This window comes from Oncorhynchus mykiss, chromosome 10 (genome assembly GCF_013265735.2).
Source record: "Oncorhynchus mykiss isolate Arlee chromosome 10, USDA_OmykA_1.1, whole genome shotgun sequence".
In the NCBI taxonomy this organism is placed as follows: domain Eukaryota; kingdom Metazoa; phylum Chordata; class Actinopteri; order Salmoniformes; family Salmonidae; genus Oncorhynchus; species Oncorhynchus mykiss.
The window spans coordinates 1,856,324-1,881,109 of NC_048574.1; the positions used below are offsets into that span (position 1 = coordinate 1,856,324).

At 42.3% G+C, this 24,786-nt stretch overlaps 1 protein-coding gene across 1 annotated transcript in view; it reads right to left on the reverse strand.

The window, feature by feature from the left end:
• Positions 1 to 24,583, reverse strand: part of LOC110534825 (neurobeachin) — a 283,558-nt gene extending 258,975 nt beyond the window's left edge. Inside the window, exon 1 of the mRNA XM_036989471.1 lies at positions 24,008 to 24,583. Coding sequence (XP_036845366.1) covers positions 24,008 to 24,286 — 279 coding nt within the window. The 5' untranslated portion in view covers positions 24,287 to 24,583. The remainder of the gene's footprint in view (positions 1 to 24,007) is intronic.
• Positions 24,584 to 24,786: the final 203 nt, after the last annotated feature.

Sequence of the window (24,786 nt, forward strand, 5' to 3'; positions counted from 1 at the left end):
CTTTGTGAGGCATTGGAAAACCTCCCTGGTCTTTGTGAGGCATTGGAAAACCTCCCTGGTCTTTGTGGAAAACCTCCCTGGTCTTTGTGAGGCATTGGAAAACCTCCCTGGTCTTTGTGGAAAACCTCCCTGGTCTTTGTGGAAAACCTCCCTGGTCTTTGTGGAAAACCTCCCTGGGTCTTTGTGGAAAACCTCCCTGGGTCTTTGTGGAAAACCTCCCTGGGTCTTTGTGGAAAACCTCCCTGTTCTTTGTGGAAAACCTCCCTGTTCTTTGTGGAAAACCTCCCTGGTCTTTGTGGAAAACCTCCCTGGTCTTTGTGGAAAATCTCCCTGGTCTTTGTGGAAAACCTCCCTGGTCTTTGTGAGGAAAACCTCCCTGGTCTTTGTGAGGAAAACCTCCCTGGTCTTTGTGAGGAAAACCTCCCTGGTCTTTGTGAGGAAAACCTCCCTGGTCTTTGTGAGGAAAACCTCCCTGGTCTTTGTGAGGAAAACCTCCCTGGTCTTTGTGAGGAAAACCTCCCTGGTCTTTGTGAGGAAAACCTCCCTGGTCTTTGTGAGGAAAACCTCCCTGGTCTTTGTGAGGAAAACCTCCCTGGTCTTAGAGAGGACAACCTCCCTGGTCTTTGTGAGGAAAACCTCCCTGGTCTTTGTGAGGAAAACCTCCCTGGTCTTTGTGAGGAAAACCTCCCTGGTCTTTGTGAGGAAAACCTCCCTGGTCTTTGTGAGGAAAACCTCCCTGGTCTTTGTGAGGAAAACCTCCCTGGTCTTTGTGAGGAAAACCTCCCTGGTCTTTGTGGAAAACCTCCCTGGTCTTTGTGGAAAACCTCCCTGGTCTTTGTGAGGAAAACCTCCCTGGTCTTTGTGAGGAAAACCTCCCTGGTCTTTGTGAGGAAAACCTCCCTGGTCTTTGTGAGGAAAACCTCCCTGGTCTTTGTGAGGAAAACCTCCCTGGTCTTTGTGAGGAAAACCTCCCTGGTCTTTGTGAGGAAAACCTCCCTGGTCTTTGTGAGGAAAACCTCCCTGGTCTTTGTGAGGAAAACCTCCCTGGTCTTTGTGAGGAAAACCTCCCTGGTCTTTGTGAGGAAAACCTCCCTGGTCTTTGTGAGGAAAACCTCCCTGGTCTTTGTGAGGAAAACCTCCCTGGTCTTTGTGAGGAAAACCTCCCTGGTCTTTGTGAGGAAAACCTCCCTGGTCTTTGTGAGGAAAACCTCCCTGGTCTTTGTGAGGAAAACCTCCCTGGTCTTTGTGAGGAAAACCTCCCTGGTCTTTGTGAGGAAAACCTCCCTGGTCTTTGTGAGGAAAACCTCCCTGGTCTTTGTGAGGAAAACCTCCCTGGTCTTTGTGAGGAAAACCTCCCTGGTCTTTGTGAGGAAAACCTCCCTGGTCTTTGTGAGGAAAACCTCCCTGGTCTTTGTGAGGAAAACCTCCCTGGTCTTTGTGAGGAAAACCTCCCTGGTCTTTGTGAGGAAAACCTCCCTGGTCTTTGTGAGGAAAACCTCCCTGGTCTTTGTGAGGAAAACCTCCCTGGTCTTTGTGAGGAAAACCTCCCTGGTCTTTGTGAGGAAAACCTCCCTGGTCTTTGTGAGGAAAACCTCCCTGGTCTTTGTGAGGAAAACCTCCCTGGTCTTTGTGAGGAAAACCTCCCTGGTCTTTGTGAGGAAAACCTCCCTGGTCTTTGTGAGGAAAACCTCCCTGGTCTTTGTGAGGAAAACCTCCCTGGTCTTTGTGAGGAAAACCTCCCTGGTCTTTGTGAGGAAAACCTCCCTGGTCTTTGTGAGGAAAACCTCCCTGGTCTTTGTGAGGAAAACCTCCCTGGTCTTTGTGAGGAAAACCTCCCTGGTCTTTGTGAGGAAAACCTCCCTGGTCTTTGTGAGGAAAACCTCCCTGGTCTTTGTGAGGAAAACCTCCCTGGTCTTTGTGAGGAAAACCTCCCTGGTCTTTGTGAGGAAAACCTCCCTGGTCTTTGTGAGGAAAACCTCCCTGGTCTTTGTGAGGAAAACCTCCCTGGTCTTTGTGAGGAAAACCTCCCTGGTCTTTGTGAGGAAAACCTCCCTGGTCTTTGTGAGGAAAACCTCCCTGGTCTTTGTGAGGAAAACCTCCCTGGTCTTTGTGAGGAAAACCTCCCTGGTCTTTGTGAGGAAAACCTCCCTGGTCTTTGTGAGGAAAACCTCCCTGGTCTTTGTGAGGAAAACCTCCCTGGTCTTAGAGAGGAAAACCTCCCTGGTCTTTGTGAGGAAAACCTCCCTGGTCTTTGTGAGGAAAACCTCCCTGGTCTTTGTGAGGAAAACCTCCCTGGTCTTTGTGGAAAACCTCCCTGGTCTTTGTGGAAAACCTCCCTGGTCTTTGTGGAAAACCTCCCTGGTCTTTGTGGAAAACCTCCCTGGTCTTTGTGGAAAACCTCCCTGGTCTTTGTGGAAAAACTCCCTGGTCTTTGTGGAAAACCTCCCTGGTCTTTGTGGAAAACCTCCCTGGTCTTTGTGGAAAACCTCCCTGGGTCTTTGTGGAAAACCTCCCTGGTCTTTGTGGAAAACCTCCCTGGTCTTTGTGGAAAACCTCCCTGGTCTTTAAGGAAAACCTCCCTGGTCTTTGTGGAAAACCTCCCTGGTCTTTGTGGAAAACCTCCCTGGTCTTTGTGAGGAAAACCTCCCTGGTCTTTGTGAGGAAAACCTCCCTGGTCTTTGTGAGGAAAACCTCCCTGGTCTTTGTGAGGAAAACCTCCCTGGTCTTTGTGAGGAAAACCTCCCTGGTCTTTGTGAGGAAAACCTCCCTGGTCTTTGTGAGGAAAACCTCCCTGGTCTTTGTGAGGAAAACCTCCCTGGTCTTTGTGAGGAAAACCTCCCTGGTCTTTGTGAGGAAAACCTCCCTGGTCTTTGTGAGGAAAACCTCCCTGGTCTTTGTGAGGAAAACCTCCCTGGTCTTTGTGAGGAAAACCTCCCTGGTCTTAGAGAGGAAAACCTCCCTGGTCTTTGTGAGGAAAACCTCCCTGGTCTTTGTGAGGAAAACCTCCCTGGTCTTTGTGAGGAAAACCTCCCTGGTCTTTGTGGAAAACCTCCCTGGTCTTTGTGGAAAACCTCCCTGGTCTTTGTGGAAAACCTCCCTGGTCTTTGTGGAAAACCTCCCTGGTCTTTGTGGAAAACCTCCCTGGTCTTTGTGGAAAACCTCCCTGGTCTTTGTGGAAAAACTCCCTGGTCTTTGTGGAAAACCTCCCTGGTCTTTGTGGAAAACCTCCCTGGTCTTTGTGGAAAACCTCCCTGGGTCTTTGTGGAAAACCTCCCTGGTCTTTGTGGAAAACCTCCCTGGTCTTTGTGGAAAACCTCCCTGGTCTTTAAGGAAAACCTCCCTGGTCTTTGTGGAAAACCTCCCTGGTCTTTGTGGAAAACCTCCCTGGTCTTTGTGAGGAAAACCTCCCTGGTCTTTGTGAGGAAAACCTCCCTGGTCTTTGTGAGGAAAACCTCCCTGGTCTTTGTGAGGAAAACCTCCCTGGTCTTTGTGAGGAAAACCTCCCTGGTCTTTGTGAGGAAAACCTCCCTGGTCTTTGTGAGGCATTGGAAAACCTCCCTGGTCTTTGTGGAAAACCTCCCTGGTCTTTGTGAGGCATTGGAAAACCTCCCTGGTCTTTGTGGAAAACCTCCCTGATCTTTGTGGAAAACCTCCCTGGTCTTTGTGGAAAACCTCCCTGGTCTTTGTGGAAAACCTCCCTGGTCTTTGTGGAAAACCTCCCTGGGTCTTTGTGGAAAACCTCCCTGTTCTTTGTGGAAAACCTCCCTGGTCTTTGTGGAAAACCTCCCTGGTCTTTGTGGAAAACCTCCCTGGTCTTTGTGGAAAACCTCCCTGGTCTTTGTGGAAAACCTCCCTGGTCTTTGTGGAAAACCTCCCTGGTCTTTGTGAGGAAAACCTCCCTGGTCTTTGTGAGGAAAACCTCCCTGGTCTTTGTGAGGAAAACCTCCCTGGTCTTTGTGAGGAAAACCTCCCTGGTCTTTGTGAGGAAAACCTCCCTGGTCTTTGTGAGGAAAACCTCCCTGGTCTTTGTGAGGAAAACCTCCCTGGTCTTTGTGAGGAAAACCTCCCTGGTCTTTGTGAGGCATTGGAAAACCTCCCTGGTCTTTGTGGAAAACCTCCCTGGTCTTTGTGAGGCATTGGAAAACCTCCCTGGTCTTTGTGGAAAACCTCCCTGATCTTTGTGGAAAACCTCCCTGGTCTTTGTGGAAAACCTCCCTGGTCTTTGTGGAAAACCTCCCTGGGTCTTTGTGGAAAACCTCCCTGTTCTTTGTGGAAAACCTCCCTGGTCTTTGTGGAAAAACTCCCTGGTCTTTAAGGAAAACCTCCCTGGTCTTTGTGGAAAACCTCCCTGGTCTTTGTGGAAAACCTCCCTGGTCTTTGTGGAAAACCTCCCTGGGTCTTTGTGGAAAACCTCCCTGGTCTTTGTGGAAAACCTCCCTGGTCTTTGTGGAAAAACTCCCTGGTCTTTAAGGAAAACCTCCCTGGTCTTTGTGGAAAACCTCCCTGGTCTTTGTGGAAAACCTCCCTGGTCTTTGTGAGGAAAACCTCCCTGGTCTTTGTGAGGAAAACCTCCCTGGTCTTTGTGAGGAAAACCTCCCTGGTCTTTGTGAGGAAAACCTCCCTGGTCTTTGTGAGGAAAACCTCCCTGGTCTTTGTGAGGAAAACCTCCCTGGTCTTTGTGAGGAAAACCTCCCTGGTCTTTGTGAGGAAAACCTCCCTGGTCTTTGTGAGGCATTGGAAAACCTCCCTGGTCTTTGTGGAAAACCTCCCTGGTCTTTGTGAGGCATTGGAAAACCTCCCTGGTCTTTGTGGAAAACCTCCCTGGTCTTTGTGGAAAACCTCCCTGGTCTTTGTGAGGAAAACCTCCCTGGTCTTTGTGAGGAAAACCTCCCTGGTCTTTGTGGAAAACCTCCCTGGTCTTTGTGGAAAACCTCCCTGGTCTTTGTGGAAAACCTCCCTGGTCTTTGTGGAAAACCTCCCTGGTCTTTGTGAGGAAAACCTCCCTGGTCTTTGTGGAAAACCTCCCTGGTCTTTGTGGTTTAATCCATGTTTTGTTTGAAATTCACTGCTCGACTGAGAGACTTTACAGACATGGTATATAATATATGCGTGTGTTACAGAGATGAAGTATTGATTAAAAAAAATGACAAAGTCTAATATAGAAATAAAGAAATAGTTTCTCAGTCGTACGTACAGGACACAAATGGTATGTACATTATCCTAACTAAATGCTTACGACAGGTTCCTTCTGGACAATGACATAACAATAATAAATAATAAAAATATGAACATAAAGTAAATGTATTGGTAGAATAGAATAAACATTGTGTCATCAGTATAATAGATACATGTATAGAGATAGAGGAGAGAGAGGTCTCTTCATAAAGTATCACCACAGCAGCATGACAACAGTTGGTATGGTGGGATGTTATCGCAACAGTATCCACGTGGTTACCTAGACGACGCTGACGCTAGTACCCATCGATCCCTGTTACTCTGAGTGAGTGAGTGAGTGAGTGAGTGAGTGAGTGAGTGTGTTGCAATTTTAGCATCTGACTTATAAAAAGCCTCTCAAGAGTGTGTGTGAGTGAGAGAGAGAGTGCACATGATAGATATGGGAAGACACAGAGAGAAGGGAGGGAGGGAGGGAGGGAGGGAGGGAGGGAGGGAGGGAGGGAGGGAGGGAGGGAGGGAGGGAGGGAGGGAGGGAGGGAGGGAGGGAGGGAGGGAGGGAGGGAGGGAGGGGAGGTGGAAATAGCAGATATGAAGTAGAATGCCTGTGAACCACAGAACCAACCATCAACCACAGCTAGACCTTGAGACAGGAAATCTACATTATAACACAGAAACACACCCAGCTGTGGAAGCTAGCCAGGACTGTTTGGACCAATAAGATTATAGAGTGAAATAGGGCACCTGCACCAATCCCTCCCCTGTCTAAATCTACACTCGGTTCTGGCCCCTGGGTGCACTGTGGAGACCTAACCCGTAGTAGGGATCAGCTAAGCTAACTGAAGCATTTTAACTAATGCACTGAGCTAGGCTAACTTTCCCAATGTGTGTTTGGATGCCATACAAGCGCAACCACTGAAAAACTGAAATGTCTTATAAATTTAAAGTAACTGCCATATAATTCAAAGTAACTGCCATGTAATTCAAAGTAACTGCCATGTAATTTAAAGTAACTGCCATGTAATTCAAAGTAACTGCCATGTAATTCAAAGTAACTGCCATGTAATTCAAAGTAACTGCCATGTAATTCAAAGTAACTGCCATGTAATTCAAAGTAACTGCCATGTAATTTAAAGTAACTGCCATGTAATTTAAAGTAACTGCCATGTAATTCAAAGTAACTGCCATGTAATTCAAAGTAACTGCCATATCATTTAAAGTAACTGCCATATCATTTAAAGTAACTGCCATATCATTTAAAGTAACTGCCATATAATTTAAAGTAACTGCCATATAATTTAAAGTAACTGCCATGTAATTTAAAGTAACTGCCATATAATTTAAAGTAACTGCCATGTAATTCAAAGTAACTGCCATGTAATTCAAAGTAACTGCCATGTAATTCAAAGTAACTGCCATGTAATTCAAAGTAACTGCCATGTAATTTAAAGTAACTGCCATGTAATTTAAAGTAACTGCCATGTAATTTAAAGTAACTGCCATGTAATTTAAAGTAACTGCCATGTAATTTAAAGTAACTGCCATGTAATTTAAAGTAACTGTCATGTAATTTAAAGCAACTGCCATATCATTTAAAGTAACTGCCATATCATTTAAAGTAACTGCCAAGTAATTTAAAGTAACTGCCATGTAATTTAAAGTAACTGCCATGTAATTTAAAGCAACTGCCATGTAATTTAAAGTAACTGCCATGTAATTTAAAGTAACTGTCCAGTGTTTCCAGATTTCTATGAAAAAATGACCTCTAAATACTTACAAAATGAGTGGAATAGTTTTTATTCCAAAAAATTGTCATTAATTATGTAAAAAAAAAAAATGCTTTTCTGTTTTGGAATGGTGTATTCCTAGCCCAACAACAGAATGGTTCTGTGAAAAAATAGCAACGCTGTGATTTTCTCCAATTTATACATCAGCCATTATTAAAATATGAGTTCACAGAATATTCGCTTTTAAAATGTGAGATTATCACTGGACAGTTACTTTAACCATGTCTGCCTCTGTGGATTAACAACAAGCACACATCTATTCTCCCGGGTGTATTTCATAGAGACTGTTCTGTATTCCATAGAGACTATTCTGTATGTCATAGAGACTATTCTGTATTTCATAGAGACTATTCTGTATTTCATAGAGACTATTCTACCGGCTGTATTTCATAGAGACTATTCTGTATTTCATAGAGACTATTCTACCGGCTGTATTTCATAGAGACTATTCTGTATTTCATAGAGACTATTCTATATTCCATAGAGACTATTCTGTATTTCATAGAGACTATTCTGTATTCCATAGAGACTATTCTGTATTTCATAGAGACTATTCTGTATTTCATAGAGACTATTCTGTATTCCATAGAGACTATTCTGTATTCCATAGAGACTATTCTGTATTCCATAGAGACTATTCTGTATTTCATAGAGACTATTCTGTATTCCATAGAGACTATTCTGTATTTCATAGAGACTATTCTGTATTCCATAGAGACTATTCTGTATTTCATAGAGACTATTCTGTATTCCATAGAGACTATTCTGTATTTCATAGAGACTATTCTGTATTCCATAGAGACTGTTCTACCAGCTGTATTTCATAGACTATTCTGTATTCCATAGAGACTATTCTACCAGCTGTATTTCATAGAGACTATTCTGTATTTCATAGAGACTATTCTGTATTCCATAGAGACTGTTCTACCAGCTGTATTTCATAGAGACTATTCTGTATTCCATAGAGACTGTTCTACCAGCTGTATTTCATAGAGACTATTCTGCATTCCATAGAGACTGTTCTACCAGCTGTATTTCATAGAGACTATTCTGTATTCCATAGAGACTGTTCTACCAGCTGTATTTCATAGAGACTATTCTGTATTCCATAGAGACTATTCTACCAGCTGTATTTCATAGACTATTCTGTATTCCATAGAGACTATTCTACCAGCTGTATTTCATAGAGACTATTCTATCAGCTGTATTCCATAGAGACTGTTCTATCAGCTGTATTTCATAGAGACTATTCTACCGGCTGTATTTCATAGAGACTATTCTATCAGCTGTATTTCATAGAGACTATTCTATCAGCTGTATTTCATAGAGACTATTCTACCGGCTGTATTTCATAGAGACTATTCTATCAGCTGTATTCCATAGAGACTGTTCTGTATTCCATAGAGACTGTTCTACCAGCTGTATTCCATAGAGACTATTCTACCAGCTGTATTTCATAGAGACTATTCTGTATTCCATAGAGACTATTCTACCAGCTGTATTTCATAGAGACTATTCTATCAGCTGTATTTCATAGAGACTATTCTACCGGCTGTATTTCATAGAGACTATTCTATCAGCTGTATTCCATAGAGACTGTTCTATCGGCTGTATTTCATAGAGACTGTTCTATCGGCTGTATTTCATAGAGACTATTCTATCGGCTGTATTTCATAGAGACTATTCTACCGGCTGTATTTCATAGAGACTATTCTATCGGCTGTATTTCATAGAGACTATTCTGTATTTCACAGAGACTATTCTGTATTTCACAGAGACTATTCAGGTATTTCATAGAGACTATTCTATCGGCTGTATTCCATAGAGACTATTCTACCGGCTGTATTTCATAGAGACTATTCTGTATTTCACAGAGACTATTCTGTATTTCACAGAGACTATTCTGTATTTCATAGAGACTATTCTGTATTTCATAGAGACTATTCTACCGGCTGTATTCCATAGAGACTGTTCTGTATTTCATAGAGACTATTATGTATTCCATAGAGACTATTCTATCAGCTGTATTCCATAGAGACTGTTATACCGGCTGTATTAAATAGAGACTGTTCTACCGGCTGTATTTCATAGAGACTATTCTGTATTCCATAGAGACTGTTCTGTATTTGATAGAGACTATTCTACCGGCCTTATTTCATAGAGACTGTTCTGTATTTCATAGAGACTGTTCTACCGGCTGTATTTCATAGAGACTGTTCTACCGGCTGTATTTCATAGAGACTATTCTGTATTTCATAGAGACTGTTCTGTATTTGATAGAGACTATTCTACCGGCTGTATTCCATAGAGACTATTCTACCGGCTGTATTCCATAGAGACTATTCTATCAGCTGTATTCCATAGAGACTATTCTACCGGCTGTATTTCATAGAGACTGTTCTGTATTTCATAGAGACTATTCTACCGGCTGTATTTCATAGAGACTGTTCTGTATTTCATAGAGACTATTCTGTATTTCATAGAGACTATTCTACCGGCTGTATTGCATAGAGACTATTCTACCAGCTGTATTTCATAGAGACTATTCTGTATTTCATAGAGACTATTCTACCAGCTGTATTCCATAGAGACTATTCTGTATTTCATAGAGACTATTCTGTATTCCATAGAGACTATTCTGTATTTCATAGAGACTATTCTGTATTCAATAGAGACTATTCTGTATTTCATAGAGACTATTCTGTATTCCATAGAGACTGTTCTACCAGCTGTATTTCATAGAGACTATTCTGTATTCCATAGAGACTATTCTACCAGCTGTATTTCATAGAGACTATTCTGTATTTCATAGAGACTATTCTGTATTCCATAGAGACTGTTCTACCAGCTGTATTTCATAGAGACTATTCTGTATTCCATAGAGACTGTTCTACCAGCTGTATTTCATAGAGACTATTCTGTATTCCATAGAGACTGTTCTACCAGCTGTATTTCATAGAGACTATTCTGTATTCCATAGAGACTATTCTACCAGCTGTATTTCATAGAGACTATTCTGTATTCCATAGAGACTATTCTACCAGCTGTATTTCATAGAGACTATTCTATCAGCTGTATTCCATAGAGACTGTTCTATCAGCTGTATTTCATAGAGACTATTCTACCGGCTGTATTTCATAGAGACTATTCTATCAGCTGTATTTCATAGAGACTATTCTATCAGCTGTATTTCATAGAGACTATTCTACCGGCTGTATTTCATAGAGACTATTCTATCAGCTGTATTCCATAGAGACTGTTCTATCGGCTGTATTTCATAGAGACTATTCTGTATTCCATAGAGACTGTTCTACCAGCTGTATTCCATAGAGACTATTCTACCAGCTGTATTTCATAGAGACTATTCTGTATTCCATAGAGACTATTCTACCAGCTGTATTTCATAGAGACTATTCTATCAGCTGTATTTCATAGAGACTATTCTACCGGCTGTATTTCATAGAGACTATTCTATCAGCTGTATTGCATAGAGACTGTTCTATCGGCTGTATTTCATAGAGACTGTTCTATCGGCTGTATTTCATAGAGACTATTCTATCGGCTGTATTTCATAGAGACTATTCTACCGGCTGTATTTCATAGAGACTATTCTATCGGCTGTATTTCATAGAGACTATTCTGTATTTCACAGAGACTATTCAGGTATTTCATAGAGACTATTCTATCGGCTGTATTCCATAGAGACTATTCTACCGGCTGTATTTCATAGAGACTATTCTGTATTTCACAGAGACTATTCTGTATTTCACAGAGACTATTCTGTATTTCATAGAGACTATTCTGTATTTCATAGAGACTATTCTGTATTTCATAGAGACTATTCTACCGGCTGTATTCCATAGAGACTGTTCTGTATTTCATAGAGACTATTATGTATTCCATAGAGACTATTCTATCAGCTGCATTCCATAGAGACTGTTATACCGGCTGTATTAAATAGAGAATGTTCTACCGGCTGTATTTCATAGAGACTATTCTGTATTCCATAGAGACTGTTCTGTATTTGATAGAGACTATTCTACCGGCTGTATTTCATAGAGACTATTCTACCGGCCTTATTTCATAGAGACTGTTCTGTATTTCATAGAGATTATTCTACCGGCTGTATTTCATAGAGACTGTTCTACCGGCTGTATTTCATAGAGACTATTCTGTATTTCATAGAGACTGTTCTGTATTTGATAGAGACTATTCTACCGGCTGTATTCCATAGAGACTATTCTACCGGCTGTATTCCATAGAGACTATTCTATCAGCTGTATTCCATAGAGACTATTCTACCGGCTGTATTCCATAGAGACTATTCTACCAGCTGTATTCCATAGAGACTATTCTATCAGCTGTATTCCATAGAGACTATTCTACCGGCTGTATTTCATAGAGACTGTTCTGTATTTCATAGAGACTATTCTACCGGCTGTATTTCATAGAGACTGTTATGTATTTCATAGAGACTATTCTGTATTTCATAGAGACTATTCTACCGGCTGTATTGCATAGAGACTATTCTACCAGCTGTATTTCATAGAGACTATTCTGTATTTCATAGAGACTATTCTACCAGCTGTATTCCATAGAGACTGTTCTACCGGCTGTATTTCATAGAGACTGTTCTGTATTTCATAGAGACTATTCTACCGGCTGTATTTCATAGAGACTGTTCTGTATTTCATAGAGACTATTCTACCGGCTGTATTTCATAGAGACTATTCTGTATTCCATAGAGACTGTTCTTTATTTCATAGAGACTATTCTACCGGCTGTATTTCATAGAGACTGTTCTGTATTTCATAGAGACTATTCTGTATTTCATAGAGACTATTCTACCGGCTGTATTGCATAGAGACTATTCTACCAGCTGTATTTCATAGAGACTATTCTGTATTTCATAGAGACTATTCTACCAGCTGTATTCCATAGAGACTATTCTGTATTTCATAGAGACTATTCTGTATTCCATAGAGACTATTCTGTATTTCATAGAGACTATTCTGTATTCAATAGAGACTATTCTGTATTTCATAGAGACTATTCTGTATTCCATAGAGACTGTTCTACCAGCTGTATTTCATAGAGACTATTCTGTATTCCATAGAGACTATTCTACCAGCTGTATTTCATAGAGACTATTCTGTATTTCATAGAGACTATTCTGTATTCCATAGAGACTGTTCTACCAGCTGTATTTCATAGAGACTATTCTGTATTCCATAGAGACTGTTCTACCAGCTGTATTTCATAGAGACTATTCTGTATTCCATAGAGACTGTTCTACCAGCTGTATTTCATAGAGACTATTCTGTATTCCATAGAGACTATTCTACCAGCTGTATTTCATAGAGACTATTCTGTATTCCATAGAGACAATTCTACCAGCTGTATTTCATAGAGACTATTCTATCAGCTGTATTCCATAGAGACTGTTCTATCAGCTGTATTTCATAGAGACTATTCTACCGGCTGTATTTCATAGAGACTATTCTATCAGCTGTATTTCATAGAGACTATTCTATCAGCTGTATTTCATAGAGACTATTCTACCGGCTGTATTTCATAGAGACTATTCTATCAGCTGTATTCCATAGAGACTGTTCTATCGGCTGTATTTCATAGAGACTATTCTGTATTCCATAGAGACTGTTCTACCAGCTGTATTCCATAGAGACTATTCTACCAGCTGTATTTCATAGAGACTATTCTGTATTCCATAGAGACTATTCTACCAGCTGTATTTCATAGAGACTATTCTATCAGCTGTATTTCATAGAGACTATTCTACCGGCTGTATTTCATAGAGACTATTCTATCAGCTGTATTCCATAGAGACTGTTCTATCGGCTGTATTTCATAGAGACTGTTCTATCGGCTGTATTTCATAGAGACTATTCTATCGGCTGTATTTCATAGAGACTATTCTACCGGCTGTATTTCATAGAGACTATTCTATCGGCTGTATTTCATAGAGACTATTCTGTATTTCACAGAGACTATTCAGGTATTTCATAGAGACTATTCTATCGGCTGTATTCCATAGAGACTATTCTACCGGCTGTATTTCATAGAGACTATTCTGTATTTCACAGAGACTATTCTGTATTTCACAGAGACTATTCTGTATTTCATAGAGACTATTCTGTATTTCATAGAGACTATTCTGTATTTCATAGAGACTATTCTACCGGCTGTATTCCATAGAGACTGTTCTGTATTTCATAGAGACTATTATGTATTCCATAGAGACTATTCTATCAGCTGCATTCCATAGAGACTGTTATACCGGCTGTATTAAATAGAGAATGTTCTACCGGCTGTATTTCATAGAGACTATTCTGTATTCCATAGAGACTGTTCTGTATTTGATAGAGACTATTCTACCGGCTGTATTTCATAGAGACTATTCTACCGGCCTTATTTCATAGAGACTGTTCTGTATTTCATAGAGACTATTCTACCGGCTGTATTTCATAGAGACTGTTCTACCGGCTGTATTTCATAGAGACTATTCTGTATTTCATAGAGACTGTTCTGTATTTGATAGAGACTATTCTACCGGCTGTATTCCATAGAGACTATTCTACCGGCTGTATTCCATAGAGACTATTCTATCAGCTGTATTCCATAGAGACTATTCTACCGGCTGTATTCCATAGAGACTATTCTACCGGCTGTATTCCATAGAGACTATTCTATCAGCTGTATTCCATAGAGACTATTCTACCGGCTGTATTTCATAGAGACTGTTCTGTATTTCATAGAGACTATTCTACCGGCTGTATTTCATAGAGACTGTTATGTATTTCATAGAGACTATTCTGTATTTCATAGAGACTATTCTACCGGCTGTATTGCATAGAGACTATTCTACCAGCTGTATTTCATAGAGACTATTCTGTATTTCATAGAGACTATTCTACCAGCTGTATTCCATAGAGACTGTTCTACCGGCTGTATTTCATAGAGACTGTTCTGTATTTCATAGAGACTATTCTACCGGCTGTATTTCATAGAGACTGTTCTGTATTTCATAGAGACTATTCTACCGGCTGTATTTCATAGAGACTATTCTGTATTCCATAGAGACTGTTCTTTATTTCATAGAGACTATTCTACCGGCTGTATTTCATAGAGACTGTTCTGTATTTCATAGAGACTATTCTACCAGCTGTATTCCATAGAGACTATTCTACCAGCTGTATTCCATAGAGACTGTTCTACCGGGCTGTATTTCATAGAGACTATTCTACCAGCTGTATTCCATAGAGACTATTCTACCAGCTGTATTTCATAGAGACTATTCTACCGGCTGTATTTCATAGAGACTATTCTACCGGCTGTATTCCATAGAGACTATTCTGTATTTCATAGAGACTATTCTACCAGCTGTATTCCATAGAGACTATTCTACCAGCTGTATTCCATAGAGACTGTTCTACCGGCTGTATTTGATAGAGACTGTTCTGTATTTGATAGAGACTATTCTACCGGCTGTATTTCATAGAGACTGTTCTGTATTCCATAGAGACTGTTCTACCGGCTGTATTTGATAGAGTCTGTTCTGTATTTGATAGAGACTATTCTACCGGCTGTATTTCATAGAGACTGTTCTGTATTCCATAGAGACTGTTCTACCGGCTGTATTTCATAGAGACTGTTCTGTATTCCATAGAGACTATTCTACCGGCTGTATTTCATAGAGACTATTCTACCGGCTGTATTTCATAGAGACTGTTCTATCGGCTGTATTTCATAGAGACTATTCTACCGGCTGTATTTCATAGAGACTATTCTGCATTTCAAAGAGACTATTCTACCGGCTGTATTTCATAGAGACTATTCTACCGGCCTTATTTCATAGAGACTATTCTGTATTCCATAGAGACTATTCTACCGGCTGTATTCCATAGAGACTATTCTACCAGCTGTATTCCATAGAGACTATTCTGTATTTCATAGAGACTATTCTACCGGCTGTATTTCATAGAGACTATTCTACCGGCCATATTTCATAGAGACTATTCTGTATTCCATAGAGACTATTCTACCGGCTGTATTTCATAGAGACTATTCTACCAGCTGTATTCCATAGAGACTGTTCTATCGGCTGTATTTGATAGAGACTGTTCTGTATTTCATAGAGACTGTTCTATCGGCTGTATTTCATAGAGACTATTCTACCGGCTGTATTTCATAGAGACTATTCTATATTTCATAGAGACTATTCTACCGGCCTTATTTCATAGAGACTATTCTGTATTCCATAGAGACTATTCTACCGGCTGTATTTCATAGAGACTATTCTACCGGCTGTATTCCATAGAGACTATTCTGTATATCATAGAGACTATTCTACCGGCTGTATTTCATAGAGACTATTCTACCAGCTGTATTTGATAGAGACTGTTCTGTATTTCATAGAGACTATTCTACCGGCTGTATTTCATAGAGACTATTCTACCAGCTGTATTTCATAGAGACTATTCTACCGGCTGTATTTCATAGAGACTATTCTACCAGCTGTATTTCATAGAGACTATTCTACCGGCTGTATTTCATAGAGACTATTCTACCGGCTGTATTTCATAGAGACTGTTCTGTATTTCATAGAGACTATTCTACCAGCTGTATTTCATAGAGACTATTCTACCAGCTGTATTTCATAGAGACTATTCTGTATTTCATAGAGACTATTCTACCAGCTGTATTTCATAGAGACTATTCTGTATTTCATAGAGACTATTCTGTATTTCATAGAGACTATTCTACCAGCTGTATTTCATAGAGACTATTCTACCGGCTGTATTCCATAGAGACTATTCTATCAGCTGTATTCCATAGAGACTGTTCTACCAGCTGTATTCCATAGAGACTATTCTATCAGCTGTTTTCCATAGAGACTGTTCTGTATTTCATAGAGACTATTCTATCAGCTGTATTCCATAGAGACTGTTCTGTATTCCATAGAGACTATTCTATCAGCTGTATTCCATAGAGACTGTTCTACCAGCTGTATTCCATAGAGACTATTCTATCAGCTGTATTCCATAGAGACTGTTCTGTATTTCATAGAGACTATTCTATCAGCTGTATTCCATAGAGACTGTTCTGTATTCCATAGAGACTATTCTATCAGCTGTATTCCATAGAGACTATTCTATCAGCTGTATTTCATATAGACTATTCTGTATTTCATAGAGACTATTCTGTATTTCATAGAGACTATTCTACCAGCTGTATTTCATAGAGACTATTCTACCGGCTGTATTCCATAGAGACTATTCTATCAGCTGTATTCCATAGAGACTGTTCTACCAGCTGTATTCCATAGAGACTATTCTATCAGCTGTTTTCCATAGAGACTGTTCTGTATTTCATAGAGACTATTCTATCAGCTGTATTCCATAGAGACTGTTCTGTATTCCATAGAGACTATTCTATCAGCTGTATTCCATAGAGACTGTTCTACCAGCTGTATTCCATAGAGACTATTCTATCAGCTGTATTCCATAGAGACTGTTCTGTATTTCATAGAGACTATTCTATCAGCTGTATTCCATAGAGACTGTTCTGTATTCCATAGAGACTATTCTATCAGCTGTATTCCATAGAGACTATTCTATCAGCTGTATTCCATAGAGACTGTTCTGTATTTCATAGAGACTATTCTACCAGCTGTATTCCATAGAGACTGTTCTACCGGCTGTATTCCATAGAGACTGTTCTGTATTTCATAGAGACTATTATATCGGCTGTATTTCATAGAGACTGTTCTATTGGCTGTATTTGATAGAGACTGTTCTGCATTTCATAGAGACTATTCTATCAGCTGTATTCCATAGAGACTGTTCTACCGGCTGTATTCCATAGAGACTGTTCTGTATTCCATAGAGACTATTCTATCAGCTGTATTCCATAGAGACTGTTCTACCGGCTGTATTCCATAGAGACTGTTCTACCGGCTGTATTCCATAGAGACTGTTCTGTATTTCATAGAGACTATTCTACCAGCTGTATTCCATAGAGACTGTTCTACCGGCTGTATTCCATAGAGACTGTTCTGTATTTCATAGAGACTATTATATCGGCTGTATTTCATAGAGACTGTTCTATTGGCTGTATTTGATAGAGACTGTTCTGCATTTCATAGAGACTATTCTATCAGCTGTATTCCATAGAGACTGTTCTACCGGCTGTATTCCATAGAGACTGTTCTGTATTCCATAGAGACTATTCTATCAGCTGTATTCCATAGAGACTGTTCTACCGGCTGTATTCCATAGAGACTGTTCTATCAGCTGTATTCCATAGAGACTGTTCTGTATTCCATAGAGACTATTCTATCAGCTGTATTCCATAGAGACTGTTCTACCAGCTGTATTCCATAGAGACTATTCTATCAGCTGTATTCCATAGAGACTGTTCTGTATTTCATAGAGACTATTCTATCAGCTGTATTCCATAGAGACTGTTCTGTATTCCATAGAGACTATTCTATCAGCTGTATTCCATAGAGACTATTCTATCAGCTGTATTCCATAGAGACTGTTCTGTATTTCATAGAGACTATTCTACCAGCTGTATTCCATAGAGACTGTTCTACCGGCTGTATTCCATAGAGACTGTTCTGTATTTCATAGAGACTATTATATCGGCTGTATTTCATAGAGACTGTTCTATTGGCTGTATTTGATAGAGACTGTTCTGCATTTCATAGAGACTATTCTATCAGCTGTATTCCATAGAGACTGTTCTACCGGCTGTATTCCATAGAGACTGTTCTGTATTCCATAGAGACTATTCTATCAGCTGTATTCCATAGAGACTGTTCTACCGGCTGTATTCCATAGAGACTGTTCTACCGGCTGTATTCCATAGAGACTGTTCTGTATTTCATAGAGACTATTCTATCAGCTGTATTCCATAGAGACTGTTCTACCGGCTGTATTTCATAGAGACTATTCTATCGGCTGTATTTCATAGAGACTATTCTACCGGCCTTATTTCATAGAGACTATTCTATCGGCTGTATTTCTATGCTTAAACCGACAGCGACATCCATCACCCCTCTTTAGACAATAGATTGACTGGCCTATTCATCACTTTCCTTCCTCCATCCTTCCTCGGTCCCTCCATATATCCATCCCTCCATCCATCCATCCATCCATCCATCCATCCATCCATCCATCCATTCCTCCATATATCTAACCCTTCCATTCATCCCTTCATCCATCCCTCCATCAATATATCCCCTCCATCCATCCCTCCATCCCCCCCTCCAACCCCCATCCATCCATCCATCCCCCCTCCATCCCCCATCCATCCATCCATCCATCCCCCCATCCATCCCTCCATATATCCCATCCATCCCTCCATCCCTTCATCCATCCATCCCTCCCTCCATCCATCCATCCCCCCATCCCTCCATCCATCCATCCCCCCATCCCTCCATCCATCCATCCCCCCATCCATCCATCCCCCCATCCATCCATCCATCCTTCCCTCCATATATCCCCTCCATCCATCCCCCCATCCATCCATCCCCCCATCCATCCCTCCCTCCATCCATCCTTCCCTCCATATATCCCCTCCATATATCCTCTCCATCCATCCCCCCTCCATCAATATATCCCCTCCATCCATCCATCCCTCCATCCCCCCTCCATCCATCCATCCCTCCTCCATCCATCCATCCATCCCCCCATCCCTCTATATATCCCCTCCATCCATATATCCCCTCCATCCCTCCCTCCATCCCTCCCTTCATCCATCCATCCTTCCAGATATCCCCTCCCTCCATCCATCATCCCATCCTTCCTGATCCTGTGTATCCATGCCGAGGCCTGGTCAGTACAGCTGTGGTGTGCCTCGTTGTGGTCTCCTCCATCCCCTCCAACTATCTATCCCTCCCTCATCAATAACCAGCGTGTTGTGCTGAATGTCTCACTGCGGTCTCCACGGAAACGACCAGGCTGAATAATGGATCAGCCATCCCAGCCGCAGAGGACCGTGTTGGCCCAACGAAACACCACAGATGATCCCTGGCTGTCAGACCACCAGCTCTTTTAATTAAGCCTGTGTTATTCCAGACAGTCCTGACCACCGAGGAGACGAGACTGGAGGCCTAAAGCACTTAATTCATTCCAATAAGATGGTGTCTACGCGCTCTCTTTCTCTATCAATTTAAAAAGCTTTCAAAATGTTTCATTGTCATGACAAACACACGGTGGTGTTCTTTGTCTGTCTGTGTCTGTCTGTCTCTCTCTCTCTCTCTCTCTCAAAACTGAGGGGGCATAATCATTATGCTTAATTCTAGTTATGGCTTGCTCTTTTAAAAAGTCGCCCAACCTTTCCAGAAGGCATGCTAGCTAAGATAATTAGACTTTCTGATATCCTGAAAATGTCTCCTTGGTACCTAGTTATGAGGATGGGAGATTGGGGACCTATCTGGGCTGAAGACAACTTCATAACGTCGCTAGGTGCCTAGTGGTATTACATTGCATGGGAAACATGTGTTTATATTATATCTCTCGCTCTCTCTCTCTGTCTCTCTCTCTCTCTGTCTTTCTCTGTCTTTCTCTGTCTCTCTGTCTCTCTCTCTGTCTCTCTCTGTCTCTCTTTCCCTCTCTCTCTCTCTCTCTCTCTCTCTGGTGTTGATGGGGAAAGACAGGATCATACAGGTTGTCCCTATTGGCATGTAATGTCTGTTTTTGGTTGTATATTTCTTTCTTCGCTTTTCACATATTAATAAAACAACTGAACATTAATTTCTTTGTCCAGGTGGTAACATCCATTCTAAAATAGGACTGTCTCTCCACCTTTCTCCTTTCTCCCACTGTCTCTCTCTCTTTCTCTCTCTCTCTCTGTCTCTCTCTCTCTCCGTCTCTCTCTGTCTCTCTCTGTCTCTCTCTCCATCTCTCTCTGTCTCTCTCTCCGCCTCTCTCTGTCTCTCTCTCCGTCTCTCTCTCTCTCACCGTCTCTCTCTCTCTCTCTCTCTCTCTCTCTCTCTCTCCCCGTCTCTCTCTCTCTCCCCGTCTCTCTCTCTCTCCCCGTCTCTCTCTCTCTCCCCGTCTCTCTCTCTCTCTCTCTGTCACTCTCTCTCTCTCCCCGTCTCTCTCTGTCTCTCTCCCTCCCTCCCTCCTTCCCCCTCCCTCTCTCTCTCTCTCTCCCTCCCTCCCACTCTCTCTCCCTCTCTCCCTCCCTCCTTCCCCCTCCCTCTCTCTCTCTCTCTCTCTCTCCCTCCCTCTCTCCCTCCCTCCCACTCTCTCTCCCTCTCTCCCTCCCTCCCTCTCTCCCTCTCTCCCGCTCTCTCTCCCTCTCTCCCTTTCTCCCTCCCTCTCTCTCTCCAATTCAAGGGGCTTTATTGGCATGGGAAACACATTGTCTACCTCACTTGCTCTGGCAATTTTTATTGTTCATTAACAGTAACGATGAACAAATGCTTAGTGTACAAAAGGGAAAATAAATAAGCATAAATATGGGTTGTATTTACAATGGTGTTTGTTCTTCACTCGTTGACCTTTTCCTGTGGCAACAGGTCACAAATCTTGCTGCTGTGATGGCACACTGTGGTATTTCACCCAGTAGATATGGGAGTTTTTCAAAATAGGATTTGTTTTAGAATTCTTTGTGGATCTGTGTAATCTGAGGGAAATATGTGTCTCTAATATGGTCATACATTGGACAGGAGGTTAGGAAGTGCAGCTCAGTTTCCACCTCATTCTATGGGCAGTGAGCACATAGCCTGTCTTCTCTTGAGAGCCATGTCTGCCTACGGCAGCCTTTCTCAATAACAAGGCTATGCTCACTGAGTCTGTACATAGTCAAAGCTTTCCTTAAGTGTGGGTCAGTCACAGTGGTCAGGTGTTCTCTCTCTCTCTGCTCTGAAATTGCCCCATGAAACTAATCCCAGGTCAGTTTTTCTTCTCTGCCGTAATGGTAGCCTAAAGGAATTAATTAGTATTTGAGGTGAGTTAGATGGAAGCTAATGCTAGATGTGTGCTTTGCCCCGTGTATGTTCTAGCTAGCTACTGGCCCATCCATACATTTTGCCCTGCACTCCTGCCTCTCTGCCTCTGACTGCCTGCCTCTGACTGCCTGCCTCTGACTGCCTGCCTCTGACTGACTAGCTGTCTGCCTGTCTCTGACTGACTGTCTGACTGCCTCTGCCTGCATGTCTGTCTGTATGGATGCTGTATCTGCGTGACTTCCACAGCATCAGCTGCTGATTTCAGGGCACATCGCCACTGCAGCATCACTCCACCACCCCCCCCCCCGCTCTCTCTTTCTCTCTCGTCCCCCGCTCCTCTCCTCCTCTGCCACATGCTTTTAAATGCATGGTGATGTCCGCCTTCTTGCCTGGGAGGCCAGACTACCATCTCTCTCCCTCCATCTTTCCTCCTCTATTCCGTTACAGGCGATGGTAAACTGTAAAAATCATTTGTGCATGCAGCATCATGCCAAGGATGTAGCCTATTAGCTTGAAAATGTCATTTTATTTAACCTTTATTTAACTAGGCAGGTCAGTTAAGAACAAATTCTTATTTACAATGACGGCCTACCCCGGCCAGACCCGGACGACGCTGGGCCAATTGTGCGCCGCCCTATGGGAACTCTCAATCACGGCCGGTTGTGATACAGCCTGGAATCGAACCAGGGTCTATAGTGACACCTCTAGCACTGAGATGCAGTGCCTTGGAGCGCTATCGGGAAACCCAAGGAAGACGAATCTACCACACTACTGAGATGCAGTGCCTTGGAGCGCTATCGGGAACCCCAAGGAAGACGAATCTACCACACTACTTAGATGCAGTAAACCCCAAGGAAGACAAATCTACTACTGGGATGAAAACTTCACCGTTTCACTGAGACGTTGAATAGGAGAAACCCAGATTCTGGTTCAGGCCGATACCCAAATGACCCACAATCAGGGGTAGATTTACGCTATTCACCAAAATGGACTCGCAATTAGCCCTAAGATTCTGATCTACTTTTTCATAAGCATTTAGCCTAATTTGCCTTATCATAGGATTTTGATCATTTTGGCCAATTCAATATAAAACCACGTTGTTGAGAGATGTGGGCTTATTTAGGACCCTTTCAAAACAGATCACAATTTAACAGCACTTATTCTTATTTAAATTCAGAAACGTATTACTTACATATCCTGGGATATGGTGTTATTCATCCCAACATTGAGATGTCATAGGCTCTTGAGGAACTCATACACTGGTGAAAGCCTCATTGAAGCTATAAAAGTGTCAGAGTCCAACCGTAACATGCTATAACAGTACAACAGAATAGATGAACTAAGCCACGCCTCCAGTCTTCTGATCAGACCCACTGGGTCATATCTCAATAACCCAGCATCAATAACCCAGCATCAATAACCTAGCATCAATAACCCAGCATCAATAACCCAACATCAATAACCCAGCATCAATAACCTAGCATCAATAACCTAGCATCAATAACCCAGCATCAATAACCCAGCATCAATAACCCAGCATCAATAACCTAGCATCAATAACCCAGCATCAATAACCCAGCATCAATAACCCAGCACCCAGCATCAATAACCCAACACCCAGCATCAATAACCCAACACCCAGCATCAATAACCCAACACCCAGCATCAATAACCCAACACCCAGCATCAATAACCCAACAACCAGCATCAATAACCCAGCATCAATAACCCAGCATCCAGCATCAATAACCCAGGAGCTTTTAAAGAAAACAACCCAACTAAGTGACCCAATGCCTGCAACCCAGCAGTTGGGTCAACCAAACAGCCCAGTATGTTTTCAAGTGTAGCCTAAGAAACGTAGCCTTTAGGCTAAAGGGATTCTAGCATAATGGGATGAAAACATCCCCTCACACACACACAGTCCAGATACCCCTTGCCTAGGCTATAGGACAATTAGCGCATCTGAGATGTGCATTAAAACACATTTGTTTGCAAACAGAAATCCCCTTTTGTTAATTCCCAGCCGGGTTTAAAATATCCCCTCGTATGCAGAGCATCGCTAGGTGATATTCAAACATAATGATATAAACGGTAGGGATGGCATTTAGTTTGGCACAGGTTACCCCATTCACGGAGAAGCAGGTGCACTTAGCCTATTGAATTGAAATGACGCCAATATTAAAATAAACGTGCATAATTAGACACCACCCTATTGTGCTTATATAATAAGCTAAATATCCCGTTGAAAACAAACTATAGGCTCATTCTTTCTGGGTCACTCATAGGCTAGTTGTAGTCTACATACGGCGAAAACAATGCATAGAGCACAATGCTACTCGGTCTTTGTTCAATCCCGTAGCCCGCAGAGAGGTGAACCACAATCTAATATAACGTGTTAGGGTTGTCCTCGGTTGTTGGCGAGGTGTGCAACATAGTCCCAATACAGCGAGGTGTCGTGCAGTGTGCAGAAACAATGTAACGATTCGGAGTTTGTGTAACAGACACATGATGGTATCAATTTTGTAACATGTTTCATTGGCTTGTCAATGGGGTCAAGTTAATGTTTTCATTCGGACACACACACACCATCTCGACTAAAGGTATTTCCGGTCACATATTTCCGAGTGTCGCCAGTGCCACGTCCATACATGAATATCCTTCACACCGTCAACAACCGCTGGATAACTGCAACCTACTGCTCCGTAGCGAGGGGTCACACATCACATGCCTTGGTTTAGCTTCAAGCCTTTACAAATCACGGTCGTTGTCCTCCTCCCTCTCTATCTACCTCTCTACAGCGTTAATGATACTCCAGCCTGTCATTATCTCCACTGCAGGACTGAAAAACGACATTATTCCTCCCACTGATCAGACATCTGATATCATCTGGCAAAGCCTTGGCCACTACATAGATAGGATACAACAGGAGTTTTACGGCTGCTACACACAGCGGTGTAGGACTACAGCAGCACAGTGATTCTAGCTATCTCCTAATGTTGCCTATAGGACTAATGGATAAACTACAGCGGAGGCGCTAACCTCCGCTAGAACGGTTTCTACTTACCAGGTTGAGAACCGTTTCGACGATGTCCCGGTTGCTAACCTCTCCAACCTGAATAAGGCCCACCAGCACCGCGAATTTCATTTGGATATTCCTGATTGGCACGGCGGGGTTGATGACCCCGGCCTGGAGCACCATAGAACCGGATCCAGAGACCATCCTGTCCCCGATGGGAGCCGAACCAGCGCCCGTGACGACCTGCGGCTGGCCGGGGCCCGGGGGAGGAGCGGGTCGGTCTGGATCTGAGAGTGGAGGTGCAGTAGCCGGTTTCTCGCTCGACATTTCCCCTTTAGAGACGGGAGAAGACGGGGAGAGGAGCGGCCGCTGGGGTCTCGGTCTCTTTCCCAAACACCTGCTCTAGACCACAACTCTCTGTCGTTCCGCTGCTAAAAAAAAATATAGTAAAATATGGGGAATGGGGGGGTTATAAGGAGTATGAAATTACAAAAGATACGATAAATTAACTTCTCCTCTTCTTTAATGGTGCGAAGTAATGCATAAATAAAACGCGTTATCTCTATGCTCCGCAGAACGGTACCCTCTTTCGTATCGCCTCCTCTGTCTGTCTCTCTCTCTGTCTCTCTGGGAAGCTGCAGTGAGCGGTGCTCGTCGTCATGACGCCATGTTGACGCCCCCTGTCTGCGTATTTGCGCGCTTGCCACGCCTGCGCAGTGGAGAGCTCAGCAGGCTGCTCTCATGCAATCATGAAGAAGAAACAGTGAATTCGTAAAGTATTCAGACCTCTTCCCTTTCTCCACATTTTGTTATGTTACAGCCTTATT